General features: G+C 41.7%; 1 protein-coding gene across 3 annotated transcripts in view; it reads right to left on the bottom strand.

Annotated features, from left to right (window-relative positions):
- The window catches only part of PIK3CA (phosphatidylinositol-4,5-bisphosphate 3-kinase catalytic subunit alpha), a 77,181-nt gene that overhangs the window by 26,692 nt on the left and 28,161 nt on the right, over nucleotides 1-22,328 (bottom strand). For all 3 annotated transcript variants that reach the window (XM_054039193.1, XM_054039192.1, XM_054039194.1), the window contains 7 exons: nucleotides 18,753-18,962; nucleotides 17,748-17,998; nucleotides 16,450-16,695; nucleotides 14,343-14,428; nucleotides 4,464-4,569; nucleotides 2,834-2,986; nucleotides 2,579-2,713 (listed from right to left, as the gene is read on the bottom strand). In XM_054039193.1, coding sequence (XP_053895168.1) covers nucleotides 2,579-2,713; nucleotides 2,834-2,986; nucleotides 4,464-4,569; nucleotides 14,343-14,428; nucleotides 16,450-16,695; nucleotides 17,748-17,998; nucleotides 18,753-18,962 — 1,187 coding nt within the window. The remainder of the gene's footprint in view (nucleotides 1-2,578; nucleotides 2,714-2,833; nucleotides 2,987-4,463; nucleotides 4,570-14,342; nucleotides 14,429-16,449; nucleotides 16,696-17,747; nucleotides 17,999-18,752; nucleotides 18,963-22,328) is intronic.

Raw genomic sequence — 22,328 nt, 5'->3', positions numbered from 1 at the left:
TGCCCGGTGCCGGGAGCGGCCTCTCGACGTCGAGCGTCGACCGTAGCGGTGCCGAGAACTACGTCTCGACGTTGATCGGTGCCGACGATCATAGCGGTGCCGAGACGTAGACCGGTGCCGCGACGAAGATCTTGGCCGCGAGTACGACCGGTGCCGAGGTGATATTCGGTGCCGGGACTGCGAGCGGCGTGGGGACCTGCTTCTGGACCTGGACCGGTGCCGAGGTTCCAGCCCTTGTGATGGAGGGCGCATCAAGGCAGGTTTCCCCCTTGACTGGACCGGGCGGGTCAACGGTGCCGTCGGTGCCAGTGGTTGAGGCGGTGCCGGCTCCGTGAGAGCTATCAAGTCTCTCGCCGCCACGAAGGTCTCCGGAGTCGACGGGAGTTGTATTACCGCCGGTCTCGGTGGAGACGCTATCTGCACCGGACTCAACGGCCTCGGTGCCGGAGTCGACAGTGCTGGAGGCACCTGTTTCCGGTGCTCCACCGGCGCACTCGGCTCTACCCCCGGCACTGGGGGAGCCGGCGTCTTCGGTACAGAGGTCCCCGTCTTATGGGCTTTTTTATGCCCCGGGGATAATGACCGGCGCCGAGGTGCCTGCTGCGGTGCCAACGAGGTCCGGTGCCGGGGAGGTTTGTCCGACACCGCCTGCGTTGTCGGCATTGCCGGTGCTGCTGGGGCACTGCGCACCGAGGCGCTAGGTGCCTGGGCCTGGCTCGTACAAGGAGTGTCCGGGCTAAGTGCCGCCTCCATCAGGAGTTGCCGGAGCCGAAAGTCCCGCTCTTTCTTGGTCCTTGGTCTGAAGGCCTTACAGATCTTGCACTTATCTGTTTGGTGGGACTCTCCCAGGCACTTCAGACAGGAGTCGTGCGGGTCGCTCGTGGGCATAGGTTTAGCGCAGGAGGCGCACTGCTTGAAGCCGGGAGCTCTGGGCATGAGCCCGGGCCCGCGGCCGGGGGAGAAAGGGGGCGACGACCCCCTTAGTCCCCTGGACTATTATAACAAATCTAACAACTTTAAAAACTATTTAACTATTAAACTACAAACACTAGAACTATAACTATAACTACAACTGCGAATAACTAACTAAGCTAGGGAGAGTGGAGAACAGCTATGCCGCGCTCCACAGTTCCAACGACCGTCAGGGGCGGTAAGAAGGAACTGAGGGGGCGCCAGGTCGGCTGGGGTATATATTCAGCGCCATGAAGGCGCCACTCTAGGGGGCTCCACAGCCGACCCGCCGGTGTTGCTAGGGTAGAAAATCTTCCGACGATCGTGCACGCGGCGTGCACACACCTAATGGAATGGATATGAGCAAGCACTCGAAGAAGAACAGAAGGAGACTGCAATATCTAGACAACACAGAGCCCTACTTATCATTCACCACCCATGGCCATGCCACTACCATTAGGGCAGCCCAGTGCTTGGAGAAGATCAGCTCAAGGACAAAGAACAGCTGACTGAAGCTGAACCCAACCAAGACCGAGGTTGCGCTCGTGGGCAGGGGAAAGCATTTTGAAGAGTTTGCAGACACAGTGCAGTCCATACTGACCAACATTTTCAAGTTAATTTCAGGGAGGTTTGTGGAGGCAGCCAGGCCAAATTTGACTGAGTGGCATTGCGACGTGGCTCTTGGGGTGGCAGCGCCACTCATGTTTGGCCCAGCCAGAACAAAACGGATGTACAAAATAAAAGCAAACAGTCCGAATGGTTTGGAAAAGCACTTAGCGTCTGTCTTCTGAAGTTATAGCATATACTCATGGCCTCATGGGATTCTGAAGTAAACTGGACCTAAACTACCATTTTTAGGTTTCAGTGCCAACAGTCTTTTGACATGAATGAGTTTACATATAAGAGCTATTGTTTCAGGAAGAAAACATTGAATTGGTTTTCATTCACATTTTTGAGGTTTTCTACTTAATCATCAGGGCTAGAAATATAATTTAATAAAAAAAGGAAGCTCAGCATTTGAAGCAATAGATAGATTTGGTGGTAAATTTCAAGGTCACCGAATCGCAGAATGCATGGGGCTCAGCTCAAGACACTGTATCTCTGACTGCTAGTAAAGTTAACTTTTGGCAGTTTGGTAGAACATAGAACTTAGAGATCAGCATTGCCAAAGAAGTTACGAGCATATTACAGACTATAAAAAAGATTTTTTCAAAGATAAAACGTATATACAACAGACAAGAAATTGTGGGAGGGAGGGGAGAGAGGGAAAAATTAAAAGAAATAGTGCCACTGATGGCGAATCTAACCCTATTAAGTTAATTTTGCAAAAAATGTAACGTTCAGACATCTAGACAAATTGTTTATATAAGCTGGAAAAAAGTCCAGAACGGTTTGCACAGTAAGACAGTTATATCCTTAAAAGATTTTGGTTGATCAGTGACGCATCAAGATGTTTTACTGCAAGAGACAGAACCTGTTGGCCATTTTTTGTCTGGTGTTTATAAAAAAAAATTTGGCTTCATGTATTTTGATATAAAATATATTTCCCCCCACAAATAAAGCACTTCAAAATGTACAAATATTTTAAAGTTTTAGTATCTAATCCTGGAAAATAAATTCTCCTTACCAGCCCCGCATGGCTGTAGTTAAACCCTAGTTCTCGAGATATAGTCCAATTGGCATGTTCTTCAATCACGGTCATGTCTGGAAACTTTACAGGGCTGCTAAACCAATCAAATTCCAGCTCTAAACATGGAGTTTCCTGAGGAAAAAAGCATTTTCATGATTGTTCTCAAACAAATTATAAATTAGAAATCACTATAATCTGAACAAGTAGATGTGTGTTACTAAGGCTGAAATTAGAATATAAGCATCAATTTACCTTATTTGGATTTGACCCAGTAACGCCAATAGGATTTAGCAGATCTTCCAGCCCATGAGGCACAGGCCACAGATTCAAAGCCATTTTCCCAGACACAAGAGTGTCTGTATAATCAAACATGTTTATATTTCCCCAAGCCAATGGGCAGTGTTCCTTAAAAAGATCAAATGATCATTAATAAATGAGAGTGAAGAGTGATCAAGTTATAGTACAATATTGGATTTCAAGGAATAAAGGGAGGAGGAAAAAGATTTTTGAAAAACTGAACTATGGAATCACACAATTATAAAGTAGATCAAAACACTATTTGTATTGTAGTGCATTGACACTATGGGAAACCAGAAATAATATAATTTATCAAAATGAAAGCCAGCATAGTTAACAGCCACTATTTTTCCTACATTTTTGACTTGCTTGTTTGTTATATCTTGATTTCTAAGTTTTCTAACCAAGAAAACAGCAACAACAACAACACATGCGCATGAAAGTCATGTGCATGCACGCTGAATCGGATATTTCTCAATACTTTTTTCAGGCAATCTTGTTTGGATATCAGGTGTCAGCTGGATTAAGGAAAATAGTGTAGTAGAACCTTGCTATTAAGAATAAATAATGTATTACCATAATTAATCAATTTTTTAAGTTAGCAAAAAGAGCAAAGCAAACAATTAAAAGGCAAGAATTACAGCGTAAGTTGTACTGTTCATTTTGACAAATCTAGTTTTAATTATTTGTGATAATACTTAAATTTACACAATATATTACAGAACATATAAGATTTGTCATGAGACATCATTACAGCACTATATCTCTGCTATTAAAACCTTACTGTCAAATGTGGAGAGACAGTGTATGTGAAAGTATGGATTATCAAATATGTAGGTTAGCAGAGAGCAAATTATGACAGCTGTAGCGTATTTTCCCTGTGAGACTTCAAACCTCTGTCTTGTCAGCTGCTGTGACAATCATTTCAAAGAACACAATCTAAACAGTTACAGCTGCCTACCAGGATTTTTTCCTCAAGTAAGTCTTTCAAGGATTTTAAACTGACAAAACTGCAAAGTCTTATATACTCACAAACTAACAAAAAACAGATAGTGCATCAGAACACACCCACACTTAAGACCAAAGTTTTTGAGCCTGGATGCTTAACGTTAGGATCCAAAACCCACATTTTAGGCACCTCTGTAAAGCTTGCTGATTTTTTTCAAATTGCTTAGCAACCCCAACTCCCATTTAAGTCAAAAGGAGATACAAATGCTCAGCACCTTCTCACACACCTGTATTTTTTAGGCACCTAAGAATGGCTTGAGGAACCTAACTTTAGGCACCCACGTTTGAAAATTTTGGCCTAACCCTTTCTGTTCAACAATACAGACCACAATTAGTGCTGCATGGATAATATACAACAAATATACCAGGTAACAAAAAAATTAATTTGTAGTCAAAGTTAAGAGAAGTTTCTATACATCTTGGGTGATATTTTAATCAAATAAAAATTCAAGAAAATAAAAGATTTTGGTAAGACCAACTTCTATTGAAGTGTTGGCCAACTGTTCTTCCCAAACTTGGCTACCTGGAGTTTTATCTTACAACACATTAGAACTATTAAAATTATTCAATATTTTACCTCCTTAGCACCCTTTCTGCCCTTAACAGAGCAGATGGAAAGGCAAAGCCGAGCAGCACGTGGGAGATCAGGAATGTACATGTCATATGACAGCCATTCATTCCATCTGTGGGATTTTAAAAGTAAAATAAAAACCAGGTTAAAACAGATAAAACTCAGTACACTTTAGTTAGTAAATAGGCACAAAATGATATGGAAAAATCAGGAGTTTGTTCCTCCTCCAAGGATATTAAATATATATTTCTACTCTAGAAGAGCATCATCATCAAAATGGCACTTTCTGATTGAGCAGATCACCCTCCTGTATGTATTCAGTCATGTCTACTGCTTTTAGTCACTAAAGTCCTTATTGCTTTTTACTCTGGTTAGCCCTGCAGAACCAATGTCGCTCAGAGAAAGCGAGCTGGATTTTATTCCTTCTTGGGCATCTCATCAATAGAATTGTTTACCAAATTTAATCCACATTTGCGCAGACTCCCTGACTGTAATTGTCAACGTAGACCTAGTCTGAAGACATGGGCTTGCATGGTTGTTATTGAGGATTTAAATTTGGCCTGCAAAATCTTTAACTATTCATGAAGATGCATACAAAGTAAAGAAGTTGGCTTGACTCTCAGAGCCCAGTTTGAGTTACAAGAACTAGTTAGTTGGAAATATGTGTTTCTACTTGTAAACTCAGTATTGGGATCATTCGGAAACAATGCCATATTTATAGTTACATTACAATATAGAGCCACGCATTTTTAAGCACTTTAGTAGGCTTAAGTCGAGCAAAAAAATCTAAGCACATCAGAACAGGATATAACTAATATGTAAGGCTGCGGGTTTGTCATGGAGGTCACGGGATTCCGTGACTTTCTGTGACCTCCATGACTTCTGCAGCGGACGGTGCACCTGGCTCAGGGGCAGCTCAGGCAGCCCCTGTGCTGCTGCTGGGGCAGTCTTGGACCCTCGCCAGCAGCAGAGTTTGGGTGTGGGAGGGGGCAGGCGGCTAGGGCACGGGACGGGGTGAGGCGGGCTCTGGGCGGCGCTTACCTGGGGGGGCCCTTTGGAAGCAGTGACGTCCCCCTTCCTCAGCTACTAGGTGGAGGCGTGGCCAGGCAGCTCTGCATGCTGCCTCCATCCAGAGCGCTAGCTTTGCAGCTCCCATTGTCCAGGAACCACGGCCCATGGGAGCTGGGTGCCTGGCCACGCCTCTGCCTAGCAGCTGAGCAAGGGGGGTGTCGTCACTTCCAAGGAGCCCCCCCAGGTAAATGCTGCCCAGAGCCTGCCTCACCCCTTCCCATGCCTCAACCCCCTGCCCCTTCCACACCCAAACTCTGCTGTTGCTGGGGGCGGGGGGGTGGGGGGAGGCGTGGAGCCAGGTAGGGAGCCTGCTGGGCCTGCCAACCCCCCCGCCCCAACACTAGCGGGGGTCCCAGCCTGTGAGCCATCACCTACGCCCCCCCCCCCCCCCAGCACCAGCAGGGGTCCTGGGCCACCCCCCCAACCCAGCAGCCAGGCTGCCCTCCCCCAGCACCCGCAGGGCCTCCAGGCAGCACCTACCCCCCCACCTCTCCCCACAAGTTTTATGCACTGGTATTTTTAGTAAAAGTCATGGACAGGTCACAGGCCATGAAGTTTTGTTTACTGCCCAGGACTTATCTGTGACTTTTACTGAAAATATCCATGACTAAAATGTAGTCTTACTAATATGTAAATAGCTCTCTGAAGAAACCCCCCTCCCCTTCCAAGGTGTAGAGGAAGTACTGTCACAGACAAATGGAAGAAAAAAAAAATTCAATTCTGAGGATATAAATCCTAAGAGGAAGCAAATGAATGAAAAACTGTCATACACCACTGGTCACTTTTACATTTAGTAAAAACCAGTGTCTCACTACTCTTCTCCCTGATGTACACTTCCTTTTCCCGGGTACGATAAAATATTGTGTTTTTTTTCTTAAGGTTAAGTTTCGCTACAAATTTGGTATTTGTATTTACTAAATGCCAACAACCTACAGCACTGGTTTTCAACCTGTGGTCTGCGGATCCTTGGGAGTCTGCAGACTATGTCTAAGATTTCCAAAGGGGTCAGCCTCTCTATTTGAAATTTTTTAATGGTTCGCAAATAAAAAAAGGTTGAATATCACTGATCTACAGCAATACTTCCTGTACAACAGTGTAATAAGAAAGAATAATTTCCTAGCTAGCTAATGGATACTTTCCAAATATTTGCATAGCTATATTAATTATGATTCTGTTGAGACTGCACAGGAAACAATTAACAACACTGGAGAAGAATACTTGAATTTAGTACAGGATGTCTCTTAGCCAATGAAAGTCAGAGAAGCCTGAAGAACAGTGAGTGCAACCAATTACTGCACTGTAACTAATAAAATAAGGCTGTAAAGATAAAGATTGTTATAATTACAAATGGTTTCTTCAAATGCTCCATTTTACAGAGCAGCAGGATTGAAATTTTACAGTCTTCTATAAGTGACAGTAGGGATTTTCATCGCAATAGCTCCCTAGCATTACATACTCTGCACATGAAGGCAATTTTTGGAGTTCCATCACCTTTTAACCTCCATATAAATAACAGACACATACTCTGCTCTCTGCTACAAACACTAATTCTGGGATTACTCCACTGAAGTTAATGGAGTTACTTCAAATTTACACTTGGGTGTCAAAGAGCGGAATTTGGCTCTACAGAACTACCAAGTATTATCATTATTATTGTTGTTACAGACTTCTTAAAACATGTTGAATATATCAACTTATATGTTTGGCTATTACCCTACAAAAGCAAAGATGCATAATTATATTTTCTTTGTTGGGTTGCCAAGTTAGATTTCCTCTGTTCAAAGAGGGCACCAGCTTTTAAAAATTGACTATGCTCATGGAAGAACTGAAAAGCTAACTCAAAATGCTAAAAAGGAGCATTTTAAAAGCGAACATTAAGTTCTTAAAAGTTGCAAGTGTATCAATAGTGCTCCCTTAGCTCTACATAGACCTTACTCTTTGGATTTCTGCTTAAAAGGAGACTGATATTATTTAAGAACATAAGAATGGCCATACTGGGTCAGAGTAAGGTCCATCTAGCCCTGTTTCCTGTCTTCCGACAGTGGCCAATACTAGATGCCCCAGAGGGAATGAACAGAACAGGGAATCATCAAGTGATCCATCCCCAGTCACCCCCTCCCAGCTTCTGGGAAACAGTGCTAGGGACACCATCCCTGCCCATCCTGGCAAACAGCCATTGATGGACCTATCCTCCATGAATTTATCTAGTTCTTTTTTGAACCCTGTTATAGTCTTGGCCTTCACAACATCCTCTGGCAAGGAGTTCCACAGCTTGACTGTGTTGTGTGAAAAAATACTTGCTCGTGTTTGTTTTAAACCTGCTGCCTATTAATTTCATTTGGTAGCCCCTAGTTCTTGTGTTACCTGTATTATCGTAGCACCTAGGAGTCTTAAGTCATGGATCAGAAACCCACTATGCTAAGTGCTGTACAAACAGAACAAAAGGACAGTTCCTTCCACAAACAGCTTGTAATCTAAGTATAAAACAAGAGACAAAACAGATGGACACAAATAGATGGGGGAATATAAGGACACGAGACAACAATGGTCAGAATGACAGGCTGTGGCCTCTGTGCACCAGTGGCCTAGTTTTTGTTCAGTTTTTTGGAGCCATCACAGAAAAGGAGAGAGTTTGAAGGAGGATATTGATGTAGCTTTGCAACTATTTACTCAGAATTCCTCTAATATGTGAGGGGCAGCATGGGAGAAAGCACAAAGATGTTTGAAAACTTAACAATTAGAGGATGAATGCTGTCATCATTGACCAATCAGAGACAAGAGTCAATATCTTGGTAGTGAATGAGAGATGATAGGTAGTGCAGGCTGCAAGGGGCTCTGAAAGTGAAGACGAGTAACAGGTTTGATGCAAGACAGAAGGGGAAGTCAGTGGAGGGCCATAAAGAAAGGGGTGACATGGTTAAAGCGACAGGCTAGGGAAATGATTTTTGCAGCAGCATTCTGAATGGCAAGACTGAATTAACCAAGGCCAGAGAAAAGGATATTGCAGTATTTGAGATATGCATTGATGAAAGGTTGGACAAGAGTTTTAGTTGTGTGAATGGATGGGAAAGGTTATATCTTGGAGTTGTCATGCAGAAAGAATCAACAAGACTTTGATCTAGGTTGGATGTGAGGATCTAGAGAGAAGTCCAAGTCAAAGATGACACCAGATTATGAGTATGAGCAACTGGGAGGCAAGTGGGGTTGTCCACAGGAAAAAGAAAGGAGGCAGCTGGGAGGCCTTCAAGGGGAAGATAAAGAGCTCTCTTGTAGCCATGTTGCACCTGAGCTGACAGCAAGACAACCAAAAAGAGATTTCAGAGAGATACGCTAAGATATTAGTTTGGACAGAAGGAGACTGGAGTAGAGAGGTAGATCTATGAGTTGGCCCCATAGAGTTGAATTTGTGTTTGTGGAGGAGATTACCCAGAGAAAGAGGTGCAGAGGGAGAAGAGAAGGGGACCAGGGACAGAGCCCTGCAGAATCCTCCCTCCCCGCCCCCAAATTGGGAGATGGCATGATGAAGATCCTCCAAAGGACACGCTGAAGGAGCAATGAGAGAGTTAGGAGGAGAACTAGGGGAGGGAGAAAACAGTTATGGAAGCTAAGGGAGGATAAGATTTCAAGAAGAAGAGAATGGTCAACTATCAGGTCAATGAGGATGAGGATAGAGTACTAGTTCCGAGATATGGTTAAGAAGAGACCATTGGCAAGAGCAGTTTCAGTTGAAAGCAAGAGACAGAAGCTGGACTGGAGAGGGTCTAAGATGGAACTAGAGGGGAGGAACTCCAGACAGTAATTGTAAACAATGTGTTCAATAACCTTAGAAATAAAAGGGAAAAGGGAGATAAGGTGGTAGTTGAGATGTAATTAAGTTGGAGAAGTAGAGTTGTTTAGCTAGGAAGATGGCAGAACTTAGAGAGGAAAGAACAAATCTGTAGTGGAGGAAGGTCAGCCTGGTCACAGAATTTCTGCCAGAGATGCTCCATGGCATGAGAGCAGAAACAGAGGAAGCAGCTATTGAGAGTGATCCAGGACTGGGGGGATGGTAGGGCGGACCTTGCAATGGGAGAGACGGGCAAAAGAGTAAGGATAGAGGAGAGGAGAAAAAGAGAATCAACCACCATAACAGTAGAAGAGAAGGCTGAAAGCAGACAAGTTGTTAGCATTGGATTGGAAATAAGAATGTCAAAGTGGCCATACTGGGACATACCAAGAGTCCATCTAGGCCAGTATTCTGTCTTACGACAGTAGCTGGTGCCAGATGCTTCAGCGGGAGTGAACAGAACAGGGCAATTATTGAGTGATCCATCCCCTGCCATCCAGTCCCAGCTCCTGGAAGCCAGAGGGTTAGGGACACCCGGAGTATAGGACTGCATCCCTGATCATCTTGGCTAATAGCCAATGATGGACCTATCCTCTATGAACTTATCTAATTCTTTTTTGAACCTAGTTTGGCCTTCATAACATCTTCTGGCAATGGAGTTCCAAAGGCGGACTGTGCATTGTGTGAAGAAGTGCTTCCTTTTCTTTGTTTTAAACTTGCTGCCTTTTAATTTCATCCTGTGACCCCTGGTTCTTGTGTTACATGAAGGGACAAATAACACACCCTTATTCATTTCCTCCACACCATTCATGATTTTATAGACTTCTATCCTATCCCCACTCAGTTGTCTCTTTTTCCAAGCTGAACAGTCCCAGTCCTTCTCTCTCGCTCCTCACATGGAAGCTGTTTCATACCCCTAATAATTTTTGTTGCCCTTCTCTGTACCTTTTCCATTTCTAATATACTTTTTTTGAGATGGGGCAACCAAAACTGAATGCAGTATTCAAACTGTGGTCATATCATGGCTTTATATAGTGGCATTATGATATTTTCTGTCTTATTATCTAACCCTTTCCTAATGGTTCCTAACATTGTTAGCTTTTTTGACTGCAGCTGCACATTAAGCAGATACTTGCAGAGAACTATCCACAATGACTCCAAGATCTCTTTTTTGAGTGATAACTAATTTAGACCCCATCAATTTGTATGTAGAGTTGAATTTAGTCTGCCATTTTGCTGCCCAGTTACCCAGTTTTGTAATTCTTCAAAGTCTGCTTTGGACCTAGCTATCTTGAGTAATTTTGTATTGTCTGCAAACTTTTCTACTTCACTGTTTACCCCTTTTCCAGATCATTTATGAATATGTTGAACAGCACTGGTCCCAGTATAAGCTCTTGAGGGACACCACTATTTACCTCTCTCATTGTGAAAACTGACTCTTTGTTTTCTATCCTTTTACCAGTTGCTGATCCATGAGAGAACCTTCCTTCTTATCCCATGACTGTTTACTTTGCTTAAGAGCCTTTGGTGAGGGACCTTGTCAAAGGCTTTCTGAAAGTCCACGTACACTATATGCACTGGATCACCCTTACCCAGATGCTTGTTGACCCCCTCAAAAGAATTCCAATAGATTCTTTCCATTCAACATATGGAAAGGTCAAGTGACAGGGGGAGTTTGCCAATAAGCGATACTGAAAAAGACCAAGTGATAGTCTGAGAGGGGGAACTCAGCAACAGAGAGATCAGAGAGAACAGCGCTTGGTGAATTTCCACATCAACAGCTCTTTTGGTGAATGGGAGAGTTGAACCAAGGCTAACAAGATCATTCATTTTCCTATTAACAAAATGTAGGTCACATTAGATTTTTTTTTTTTTTTTTTTACCATTTGTATTGTTTACTCAGCATGGATAGTGAAACTAGACCAGTCTGTTTAGAGTTAATTCACGTTCTGGTTCTCATGAACCAGTATAGTGCTGCTATGTTTGGTTTCTTGTCTTGGGTGGATGAAGCTCCCCTCCAAGAGGCTAATGCAAAAGGGATACGGATGCAGATTCTGGAACACAAATGAGCTAGATCAAGCGATATAATCCTCCACCAAGAGAAAAGGGTGACCTATCATGAAGCTTCTGATGAGCGTAAACTTTAGAGGCAGCAGCTGTCGGTATAAGCCACCTTCATTTCCATCCACATGGTCTTCTCCAGGATGGAAAAACAAAAGTGCGCCCAGCCTCTCACATAGTAGGGAGCTAAAGTACAGCATGGTTGAAAAGATCCCTTTTAAGTGGATTCATGCTGCAGTCACTACAGAACTACACAACTCAGAACCCCCAATACAGCTGCAATCCCTGTTGTTGGCTGCTAGTACCTGCTATCAGAAGAATAGGGATATGGAGGGGCAACTTTTTCTGAAAGTTCCTTCCCCTGAAATTACAATACAGGGGGGAAATGGCTACCTTGCAGCCTCAAGAGCTTTGGAGAAGAGCCAGTGGCTGAAGACAAAGAATGGAAAAACTTTTTTAATGAATATGATAATGTTCTGGACTAACACCTTTCATCATTCTTTCCCTAAAGAGAGACTTCTTCCCCAAACATCCATATACTATATTAACACTGCAGATAAACTGAACCACAGCTACTGGGGGAGAGAAATTATTTTTCAATAACCATATAGTATATAATTAACAGGCCTAATAGAATATCTATTCATTCCCTTGGAGAGCAGTAGTGTTTGCAAGCAAAATTTAAGTACCAACTAATAAACTTTTCTAAAGACATGCAAGGTCAATCAGACAGAAAATGTGAATTTGGAATTATTTTTGAATACATTCTGGGGCTGATCCAAGCAGATACTGAGGCCCCACAACTATCATTAGAGCCAGAAAGCGAACACTGAAGAAATTGCAAAGTACTTTTTAGAGATTAAGACCTTTGTTTTAAATTCACTGGCATACATTTGTACCACACACATTTTGTATTTACATCACCACCATTTGAATTTCCACATTTCGTTTTTAGACACAAACCAGAGTAGATCTAACCTATTTAGGTTTTCAAATCAATTAATTTCCATTCTAGTGAATTGCTCTCTGATCTTCTCTTTGCCTCGTAGCTCTTCTTTACATGGGCCACAGTGTATGTCAATTCCACCTTTTCCTCTGTATTTTTATTTATACACTTTTCTCTTCTCACTTACAAAACTCTTTTCCCCTAACAGTATCTATTCCTATATTTTTTAAAGCTCTTTCTATTCCCTGCTACATTTCAGGGGCATCCTAATTCCAGATTTCCAGTTGCCCTGAAGCCCCAACAGCATTTTCCCCTCCCTAATGGCTTGTGTTGGGTTGGTGGACATTGATTAAATCACAGTCCAACATGTTGATAGTGAAAAAGGTTTCCACTTAAAGCAGGGATCTCAAACTCAAATCACCAAATCACAAATGTGGACTAGTATGTTGGCCCAAGGGCTGCATCACTGAAATCTTTTCATATAAAGATACAAAAGTATAGTAAAAAATGAAGAGTAATATACTATGCTATTAAAAGTCAATTTAACAACTTTTTAAAAACTGTAATGCAAAAAGGGGTTTTAGTAAAATATAAACACCTGTAACTATTCCTTATGTGGTCAGTAACACTGATGATGATCTACACTAACAGTCTATCAACATAGCTGTAATGGCAGGAACTTTTTAAAGTAACTATTCTTACAAAATACATTGCCACTTTTAACAAATATTCTTCCCAACTACTCACAGCAAAGAATCGTACATACTGAACGTCATACCTCAGACTGCTCATCTAGTCCATGAGGCTCCGCCCCTGCCCCGCCTCTTCCCACCCCTTCCCCAAATCCCTGCTCCAGCCCTACCTCTTTTCCACCTCCTCCCCAAGCATGCCACCCCCTCCATGCTCCTCCCCCCTCCCTCCTGGAATGTCCTAAGCGCCGCCAAACAGCTGTTTAGAATCAGGAAGCGCTGGGAAGTAGGCAGAGGAGCGGAGACGCGGTGCGCTCGGAGGGGAGAACGAGGGGGGACGGGGGGAGTGAGGGTAGCTTGGCTGCCGGTGCAGTTGGCCCTATGGCAGGCCGCAGGAAATAACTCCGCGGGCTGAATCGTGTTTGAGACCTCTGACAAAGTGTGGTTTTATTTTGAGAAGTGATTCTATTAAACTGTATTGTGAGGTTCCCTGTTTATTATGCCTCACTCATTGAAAAACAATTGCCCAAAACAGATTGTTTGTATTGTGATATTGCCTAGAAACCCCAGTCATGTACCCAGATTCTAGTGTGAGATCAACAGAACAAGTGGTAGAAGACAATAGGTTAAGCAGCCAGCTCTGCAAACACACCTTGGGATCTGAAAGTCAAGCTATGTTTGTCTTTTTGTCATAGTGATAGATTCTGCAGGGCAAACATTTGTGCAACCCTCTGAAAAGAACTGTTGCATGTTACAAGCAGAATGTGAACTTGCAATTGGAGCTTTGCTAACAAGTCACAAGGCAGAACAGAATCTAGCTCAATTTCCAGTAGCTATGCTGGTTCTGTATTGTAAAACAAAAAGGGGAAATGTAGCAAATTTTTGGGTCACAGACAAAACTCTGAATACACGTAGAGAACAGACCTGTTGAGTAAAAGGTTGCTGCTTTTACATAATATTTTACAAGCCAAAATGAAGATCTGCAAACCCTAAATTAATCCAATTAAACAAATTTGTAAACGGAAATGAGTAATCAATTTAAAAGGAAAACTCCAGTGATTAATTATAATTCTTAGACAGCTATACACGTTAAATAAGAACGTTTTTAGTTTATGATAATTGATTTTCAGTACCTCCTTTTAGAAAATAAGGCTTGCTTTTTCTCTTGGTGGGGCCTACTATCTTAATGATACTCCCTGCTTGATGGTAAAAATTGGTACTGACAATCTATTTCTGCTTTAGAAAACTCTGGAAATCAGATTTCCCTGAATTGTTACAGTAACATTATTTACCTGGGATTGGAACAAGGTACCCTTTGAGTATTCACATTGTCACATAATGGTTCTCCTCCATGGTAGATACCAGTTCGGACATAGATCTGAAAATAACGTGTTTAAGCATTAACCCCTGTTATAGCCCATTTGAATGCTAGACCCTAGTCTTAACAAAGGTTTTACTGTAAACACCAACACTATTAGATGCTGATTAGAACCATGTGTCACACTTTAATTTCTATCAATTTGAGAAAGCTAGATGGCATAAATGAGTTCACATACTGTAAAGTATTCTTACTGTGCTTCTAGTACAAAATTTTAGTTTACTATTTCTGTATCACCATTTCAAAGTTAGTTATGACTGCATTTCAAATAACTTTAAGTAGTAACATAACTGGAATTTATTCTTGATTACCAGGGCAAGCCATGGGGATGGAAGATAAACTGGGCAACTTCCAAGCACGCAAAAGAGCTAGGGTGGTAACAGTTTATGCTGAAATCTCTCTCTCTTTCTTTCAAGTAAGGGTAGTAAACTTGTCCCAGTTCTTACAGTAATGGCTCTTTAAGCATAGTATTTGTTGTTTTAAGATACACAAGAAAAATCTTTACTTATTGTTTCCTGCTTCTCCCCAAGTTTATTTTAGATAAATCACCAAATTAAGACCTGATACTACAAATTGCTAAGCATTCAACCTCAATGCTTTGGGTTTCACAGATTGTAAGTTACAGTAATATGTAAAAGGGAAAATTTTAGAAGTTTTATGATGCTTCTTATTAAATGAATAAGACCAAAATTCTCAGATTTAGGTGTCTAAAACAAGTGCCTAATTTTCTAATATGTCATGTAATTCCTAGTACCCACTGAAATCAATGTCAGCTGAGGGTGCTAAAAAACTCTGAAAAAATCAGGTAATGTATTTGGATACCTAAAGATAGATTTAGGTACTTTAGGCAGCCAAGTTTGAAAGCATGTGCCTGAATTTACGTACTGACTTCTATGTATGTCAAAAGAAAAAATGGTGGCATTGGGAGCAGCGTGTGCGCACACCACTTTTAACTTCTGGAAGATACTTTAAAAAAACAAAACAAAATTGAAAGAGGCGTTTATATGGCCTTTTCAAATATACTGCAGCTTAACCATACTTTTTCCTTATTTGATGGTCTATCACAGGGGTGGGCAAACTTTTTGGCCCAAGAGCCACATCTGGGAATAGAAATTGTATGGCAGACCATGAATGCTTACAAAATTGGGGTTGGGGTGCAGGAGTGGGTGAGGGCTGTGTTTGGGGGGTGCGGGCTCTGGGGTAGGGCCAGAAATGAGAAGTTCAGGGTGTGGGAGGGGGCTCCAGGCGTGGGTGAGGACTCTGGCTGGGGGTGCGGGCTCAGAATGAGGAGTCTGGGTTCAAGAGGGTGCTCCAGGCTGGAATCGAGAGGTTCAGAGGGTGGGAGGGGGATCAGGGCTGGGGTAGGGGCGTGGGGAGAGGCTCAGGGGTGCAGGCTCCGGGCAGCGCTTCCCTCAAGCGGCTCCTGGAAGCAGCAGCATGTCCCTCCTCTGACTCCTACGCTAAGGTGCAGCCAAGTGGCTCTGCACGCTGCCCCGTCCGCAGGCCCCACCCCTGCAGCTCCCATTGGAGCGCCAGAGGGGACCATTGGACCGTATAGGAGCCGAAGGGGGGGGCCATGGCTCTGCTTCTGGGAGCCGTGTGGAGTGGCCCCCGACCCTGTGCCCTGGCTGGAGTGCTGGAGCAGGACAAGCCCCAGATCCTGCGCTCCCCAGCGGGAGCTCGCGGGCCAGCTTAAAACAGCCTGTAGTTTGCCCAGCCCTGGTCTATCATGTACTTTTAGTTAGAAAATGTGCTTTGAAAATATAAACTTTGCTAGTTGTCTGTGTGCTCTGTATGCGCCAAGGCCCTGTCCAATACTCACTGGTCAGTGAGAGTCCTTCCACTGACTTGAAGTGTGAGTTAGGCCCCTAATCAACACTAGTAGCTGGTATCAGCATATATTGTTGATCAACTGATTCCCTAATTTTGTTAGAGAGGCCTATTGAACTGAGTGTGACTCAGTGTTTTCATTCTGATTCTAGGCAATAATTTAACATCCAGGCATTCAGAATTTCACTTACCTTGTCAATGTCTCGAATGTTTACATTTACATAGGTGGCACAGAGAATTCTTATCCTGAGAGCACTGTTTATGACCCAGAGAGATTTGGCTGACGCTTCGCCATTCATGTATGGTGTAGCTGTAGAGATCCGCCTGGAATAAGATGGCATTGTAAAGGTATCCAGTGGCAGCTGGGTATAAAGGCTTTCCTTAGCCATCAGCATCAGGTTGGGCATTCGGCCAAGCATTATACAACTTCTTATGTACTGCAATAGTTGGTAGAAAAAAAGAAAGAAAGAAAAGTCTGTTTTGCTGTATTTTCTTTGTAATCACCACTTAAAAATATTAAAGGAAAGTGTATATACAATCCAGAAGACTAAAAAAATTACATTTAATGAGCTCTTGTAGCAGTTATCTTTATAGCATCCTTTACATTGTTTTCAGTTACAACACCAATGCTTTTAACTAGCTTATTGCACATGACCAAGCAGACAGCATGATATACAAATTTTAAGGGAAAAAAAAAAAAAAAACCCAATGTCTGCAGCAGTAGCACATTCTATCTGAATTCCATGTTTCCAGCTAGCGGTAAAGGGCAGGAGGTGTCATGTTACACTAGTGGTACAGTCTCTAAAGAGAAAGCAACACAACTCAGTCAGTTTCTGTCACCAGGTCTATTGAGAAACACTGATGTCTGCTCCAAAGGGAGCAGCTCATCCACTCTTCCATCCAGTGGTTCCCTGTCAAAGTAATAGCTATTACTTAAGACAAAAAAACACAAGGCGGGGAGAAAAAGAGATAAACCCAGGGACAAAGAAAAATTAAAAACGACTTGCCTATAATTTCTGCAGTGGAGGGATACTCAGTATTGTTATTTCAATAACCACAAAGCAAACAGGAGTTAGAATATCTATTTCTATATAAAAAATGTCATTTACAGTAGTAATGTCTATTTTGTAATTCAGCATTCTCTCTCAGAAACGTAGGGTGGTATTGCCAAAAGTGCTCAGCACTGACCTTTACTCGATCAGAATAAATTCCCACAGGCTTCAATGGGAGCCTGGGTAGACCAAAGCTGAGCACTTCCGTTGCATTTTTATTTATATGGCAATTAACTGTACGCAGTAAAGTCAATTGCACAAAAATTTACGCTAGTTGGCTAATATGAATTTTCATTTTCTGCCTTCTGAATTAGTTTAAGAAATGAAACTTAAGTCAGTCACATAATCTTAATACATCCGTCCCTTACTGCCCTCCCAGTTTTAATTCTTCTACTGTATTTTTAAATAAATCCATTAATTTACAACAAGTAACTCACCTTATACTGGCTCAGAGGATATTTTTCTAGCAAGTATTCATCACAGCCGCACACTTTTAAAATATACTTGCCCTGGTACTCTAAAACGCAGAGTTTTAGTTGTTCAGATGACAGCAACATACTTCGTGTTTTTTTCCTGATTGCTTCAGCAATAACTTGCTCAGGAACACAGTCATGGTTGATTTTTAAGGTATATTTCTGCTTGTCATTGTTCGGGGACACTATTACCCATATCACCACTATTATTTGCCCTGGAATAATGTGAAATAACATCAGATTCTATTATTGCCCATACATAGTCTTCTAAAGAAACTGGTCAGACTCGGAATTGCTTGACATAATCCTTACTGAAAGAGCATGCAGCCACAATTCACAGCCCAAAGTGCAGAGAACCTTCTGCAAAAGTGCTCAGTGGACTCCACTTACATTGACTTCTGAAAAAGCCATTCTGGTCTTACTGTCCAAGTACATGTACATTCAAACTGTCATTTAATTACAAAACTATTTCTAAACAACTAGTACTTTTTCAGCCAATCTTTTTCCAGACAATATGACTATTCTATAACTAAGGACTAAAAGATAGTTTATGTTTCCAGGATCATTTAATTCTACATGCTCTAAATATTATTAGAGACACTTCTGAACTCAGACAAAAATGCTAATAGCAGCTGGCAAATCAGTCCACCCTGTCACATAATCACTGAAACAGTTGCATCAATCAGTGCAATAACTGGATAACTCAAGCTGTAAAAGTTTTCCTAGTTCAATTTTCTATATTCTATGTGCTTGATCAAATGTGGCATTTCTTTTGAGTTCAACTCCTACCAAGCAGATTATCCTGACTGAAGACAAAGCGTGTAACCAAATACTAAGACGTTGCTACAGTGTATTAAATATACTACATAAATAACGATTCACCTGTCGGCCATCATGAATTGTACCAACTGAAATTTTTGTTAATAGAAATAAGTACCATTAAGTCATTATAGCAAACATTTGTTTTACCTTTATCTAATTTACTGTATATGTGCTTGGGCAGTTCCGGTGAAGATTCAACATTTGGCGGACAGACATATAATGCTCTACTATGGGGTGCATTCACATCTCGAAGATCCACTGCTTCTTTACAAACATTAAGAATATTTCTTCGGAAGTCCTGTACTTCTGGATCCTTAACCATATCAAATTCACAGACAGGCATGCCAATAGCAAAACCTAAGATATTGAAAAAATACTTAATAAAATAGTCAGTGACTAATAAATATATCATAGTACACTTTTCATAGAAATACTATTTTTCTATTGCTTACAGAATAAACATCCTGTATTTAAGCAGCTTATAAAAGCAATTCAAAATACTTGTTCACACTTTATATTAGTCCAGGGGTCGGCAACCTTTCAGAAGTGGGTTGCGAGTCTTCATTTATTCACTTTAATTTAAGGTTTCGCGTGCTAGTAATACATTTTAATGTTTTTAGAAGGTCTTTTTCTATAAGTCTATAACATATAACTAAACTATTGTTGTATGTAAAGTAAATGAGGTTTTTAAAATGTTTAAGAAGCTTCATTTAAAATTAAATTAAAATGCAGAGCTCCCCAGACCGGTGGCCAGGACCCAGGCAATGTGAGTGCCACTGAAAATCAGCTCGCGTGCCGCCTTCGGCACACATGCCATAGGTTGCCTACCCCTGTATTAGCCACTAGTCCTCCACTCCTGCAGCTATGCTGTATAATGAAATCAACCTTATAATGTAACAGTATACCTGGTAAATCTGGCTGCACTGCATTCAGGAGCACATGAAAGGGTTAGAATGGCATGCACTCACTGAAGTAACCTGGGAGCTTCTGGGTCACTACTGGGTGCCTCCCCCTACCCACATCACAGCCAACATCCTCCAATAAGAACAGGACTAATGAGACTTCCTCTGAAGTCAGTCAATGAAGCTCCTTAAATTAGCCAGAGGAGTTGCTGTTACAGGACTCTCCCCAGACCTTGACTGGGTTTCACAGAGTGCTCAGAGCCCTCATCAGCTTCCTTCTATAACTTCAAGATCTACTTTACTGCACGTCAACTTTTCAATATTCTAGAATAGCTACAAGATTTAAGCTTTGACTGTCACATTAGGCACTTAACTTAGCTCTGGAAGATTCGGCAAGGGACCAATCCTGCAAATTCTGGGTGTCACTTCAGAAACATGCTATGGGGATTGAGGAGCCATGCAAAGTTGTATCAGCATCCCCATTCCCACCTCCTGCTGAGGCCACAGTTGCTTGTGAAGGGTTATTCGGCCACTCCCATTCAAGGGACTGGGGGGGGGGGGGAGCAGGGGAGAGTGTGTCCTCACTGACGGCTGGCAGAGGGCAGGTATTGAGCCTGATATAAAATATAGTTATCTGACTTTTCAGACTGATAGACTGGAGCAGGATACGAAGAAAGCATTTACAGCAAACCAGTTTTGTATAGTGATTATTCCAAACAGTACTTGGTCAATCAAATACGCCAAGTAGTGAGAATACTCACTCAACATTATAAAAGAAAAGAAGGGGTGAGCCAACTTGTTTTATACTGTGATGTGGTTATAATTGTAAAACATTGGTGATCAGTGCAGGATAGATAAATACAAAAGCATACTACCATAATTTGCATTATTAAACCAAACATTCCCACCCAGGTTTGAAAAAGTTCTGCTCCCTCCTCTCCCCCCATCTCATTCTCTCTGCTCCCTCCTCTCCCCCCATCTCATTCTCTCTGTGAAGTCTTCTTTTCTAAGCATGCTTTAAAAAAACAAAAACAAAACAAAAACAAGGCTATTTAAAATCATTATTTAAATCTTTTTAAACAATTGACTTAAATCAGATTGAGGCTACGTAAAACCAATTAGACACTCTGTGTTAACACATTACATTAAAATTTATAATGAACTAGCCTATTTGAATTTTCCAAAATTGCTATATATAGGCAAAAAAAAATATCAAAAATTAAGGCTCTGATCTTGTAAACATGTAAGCAGGTACATAACTCTGCTCACAGGAATAGCGCCACTAACTTCAACAGGATTACTCATTTACTAAAAGCTAAGTGCATGCATAAGTGTTTGCAGCACTGGGGGCTAAAATTGTATTTTATTAAAAACTTCTCTCAGTATCATAAAATCTTTGTCATTTCAAAACAAAACTGCTTCAGTGTTAAAGAAAATTATTTCAATACATTAAACAAAGTTATTGCAAACTTTATTAAAAAAAAATCACTCAAACCAAAGTTTTCAGAAGCAGGAACCTAAAAGTTAGGCTCTTAAGACACACAGTATGGATGTTAATGAAATCCTGGACTTGTCTTTTTCATTTTAAGTTTGAAACTTCTTAGCAGAAAAAACCTCTAGTAATCTGAAATTCTACTAACAAGCAGGAAACTAATTAAAGAAACAAGTAGAAAATATCCACTTTAGCCATACAAGAATATAAAATAGGAAGAGAAAGAATTAGCAACATATAAATAAAAAAAAATCTGATTTGAATGATAAATATTACTTGATATTTTAAAATCATGATTTTTTTTTATCCACTGTCTTGTTTCCTCTACTCTCCCCTTCACACCCACAAACTCACCCTATCTACTTATACCCACCCCTTCATACACTTTTCAAGCCCTAATAGCCAGCAAACTAAACAAACAGCACCAAAGATATGGAGCCACAGAGACAATGCTTTGTTGAGAACCCAAGGCCCTCTCACCCCCTTTGAACAATCTGCTAGGAAAGAGTGGAGTAGACTTAGACCAGATCACAACTACTTGCCCAGTGGCTGCATCAGAATTTAAGTGCTTCAGAATTTAAGATTTTTTAAATCTCTAACCAATCTCTAATCTTTAAGAATGCAAAATTAGTTATAATGAGTTTAATTTTATTCTGCTATTACATGTGGGCAGAACCTTGAAAAATTACCATTTATTCTTTCCCCTACACTCACTTTAGGATGAAGAGGAAGGTTCTGGATTCCTAACAGGGTGCTGTCCACAGACCCTACACCCAGGAACTCCATCTTTTGTAACCATCAGCTATCAAGTGCCTAAAATGTGAATTCCCCAAACACACTGGATGGAGGCACTCTCTCTCTCTCGGCACTGCTCCTTGATTCTCCTCATTGCTGCAAGAATAGCGGTTGTCTGCACTGGTCAACCCTTTCCCAGCCTCCATTTGGGGTCCTCCTCCCTAGTGTATACCTCCAGGGCCTAACCCTGTGCTGCCACCTAGAAAAGTCATATGCAACGAAGTGAAATCAATCAGATTCTTGGTCAGCTTCACTGTTGCTTACAGGGTTCCCTATTACTCTGCTGCGGATTGGGAAGGCTTTGAGTAGCGACAGGCTTGTTTACACACAAAAGCTGTACCGTTTTACCTATTCCGAAATACAAGGTACAACCCTAACATCCGTTAGCTCTTCAATCATTACTGTTTCACTGAAGATCTCAAATTGTTTCTGACTAAGGTAATAAATCAAATACAATCAGTATCCAGTTACAGTGTGCCCTTCCTTGGCATTCATTGCTCATGCTTGGGACCATATGGCAAAATTACCATGGAA

Source organism: Malaclemys terrapin, chromosome 9 (genome assembly GCF_027887155.1).
Source record: "Malaclemys terrapin pileata isolate rMalTer1 chromosome 9, rMalTer1.hap1, whole genome shotgun sequence".
Taxonomy (NCBI): domain Eukaryota; kingdom Metazoa; phylum Chordata; order Testudines; family Emydidae; genus Malaclemys; species Malaclemys terrapin.
This window is presented reverse-complemented; position numbering and strand designations above follow the sequence as displayed.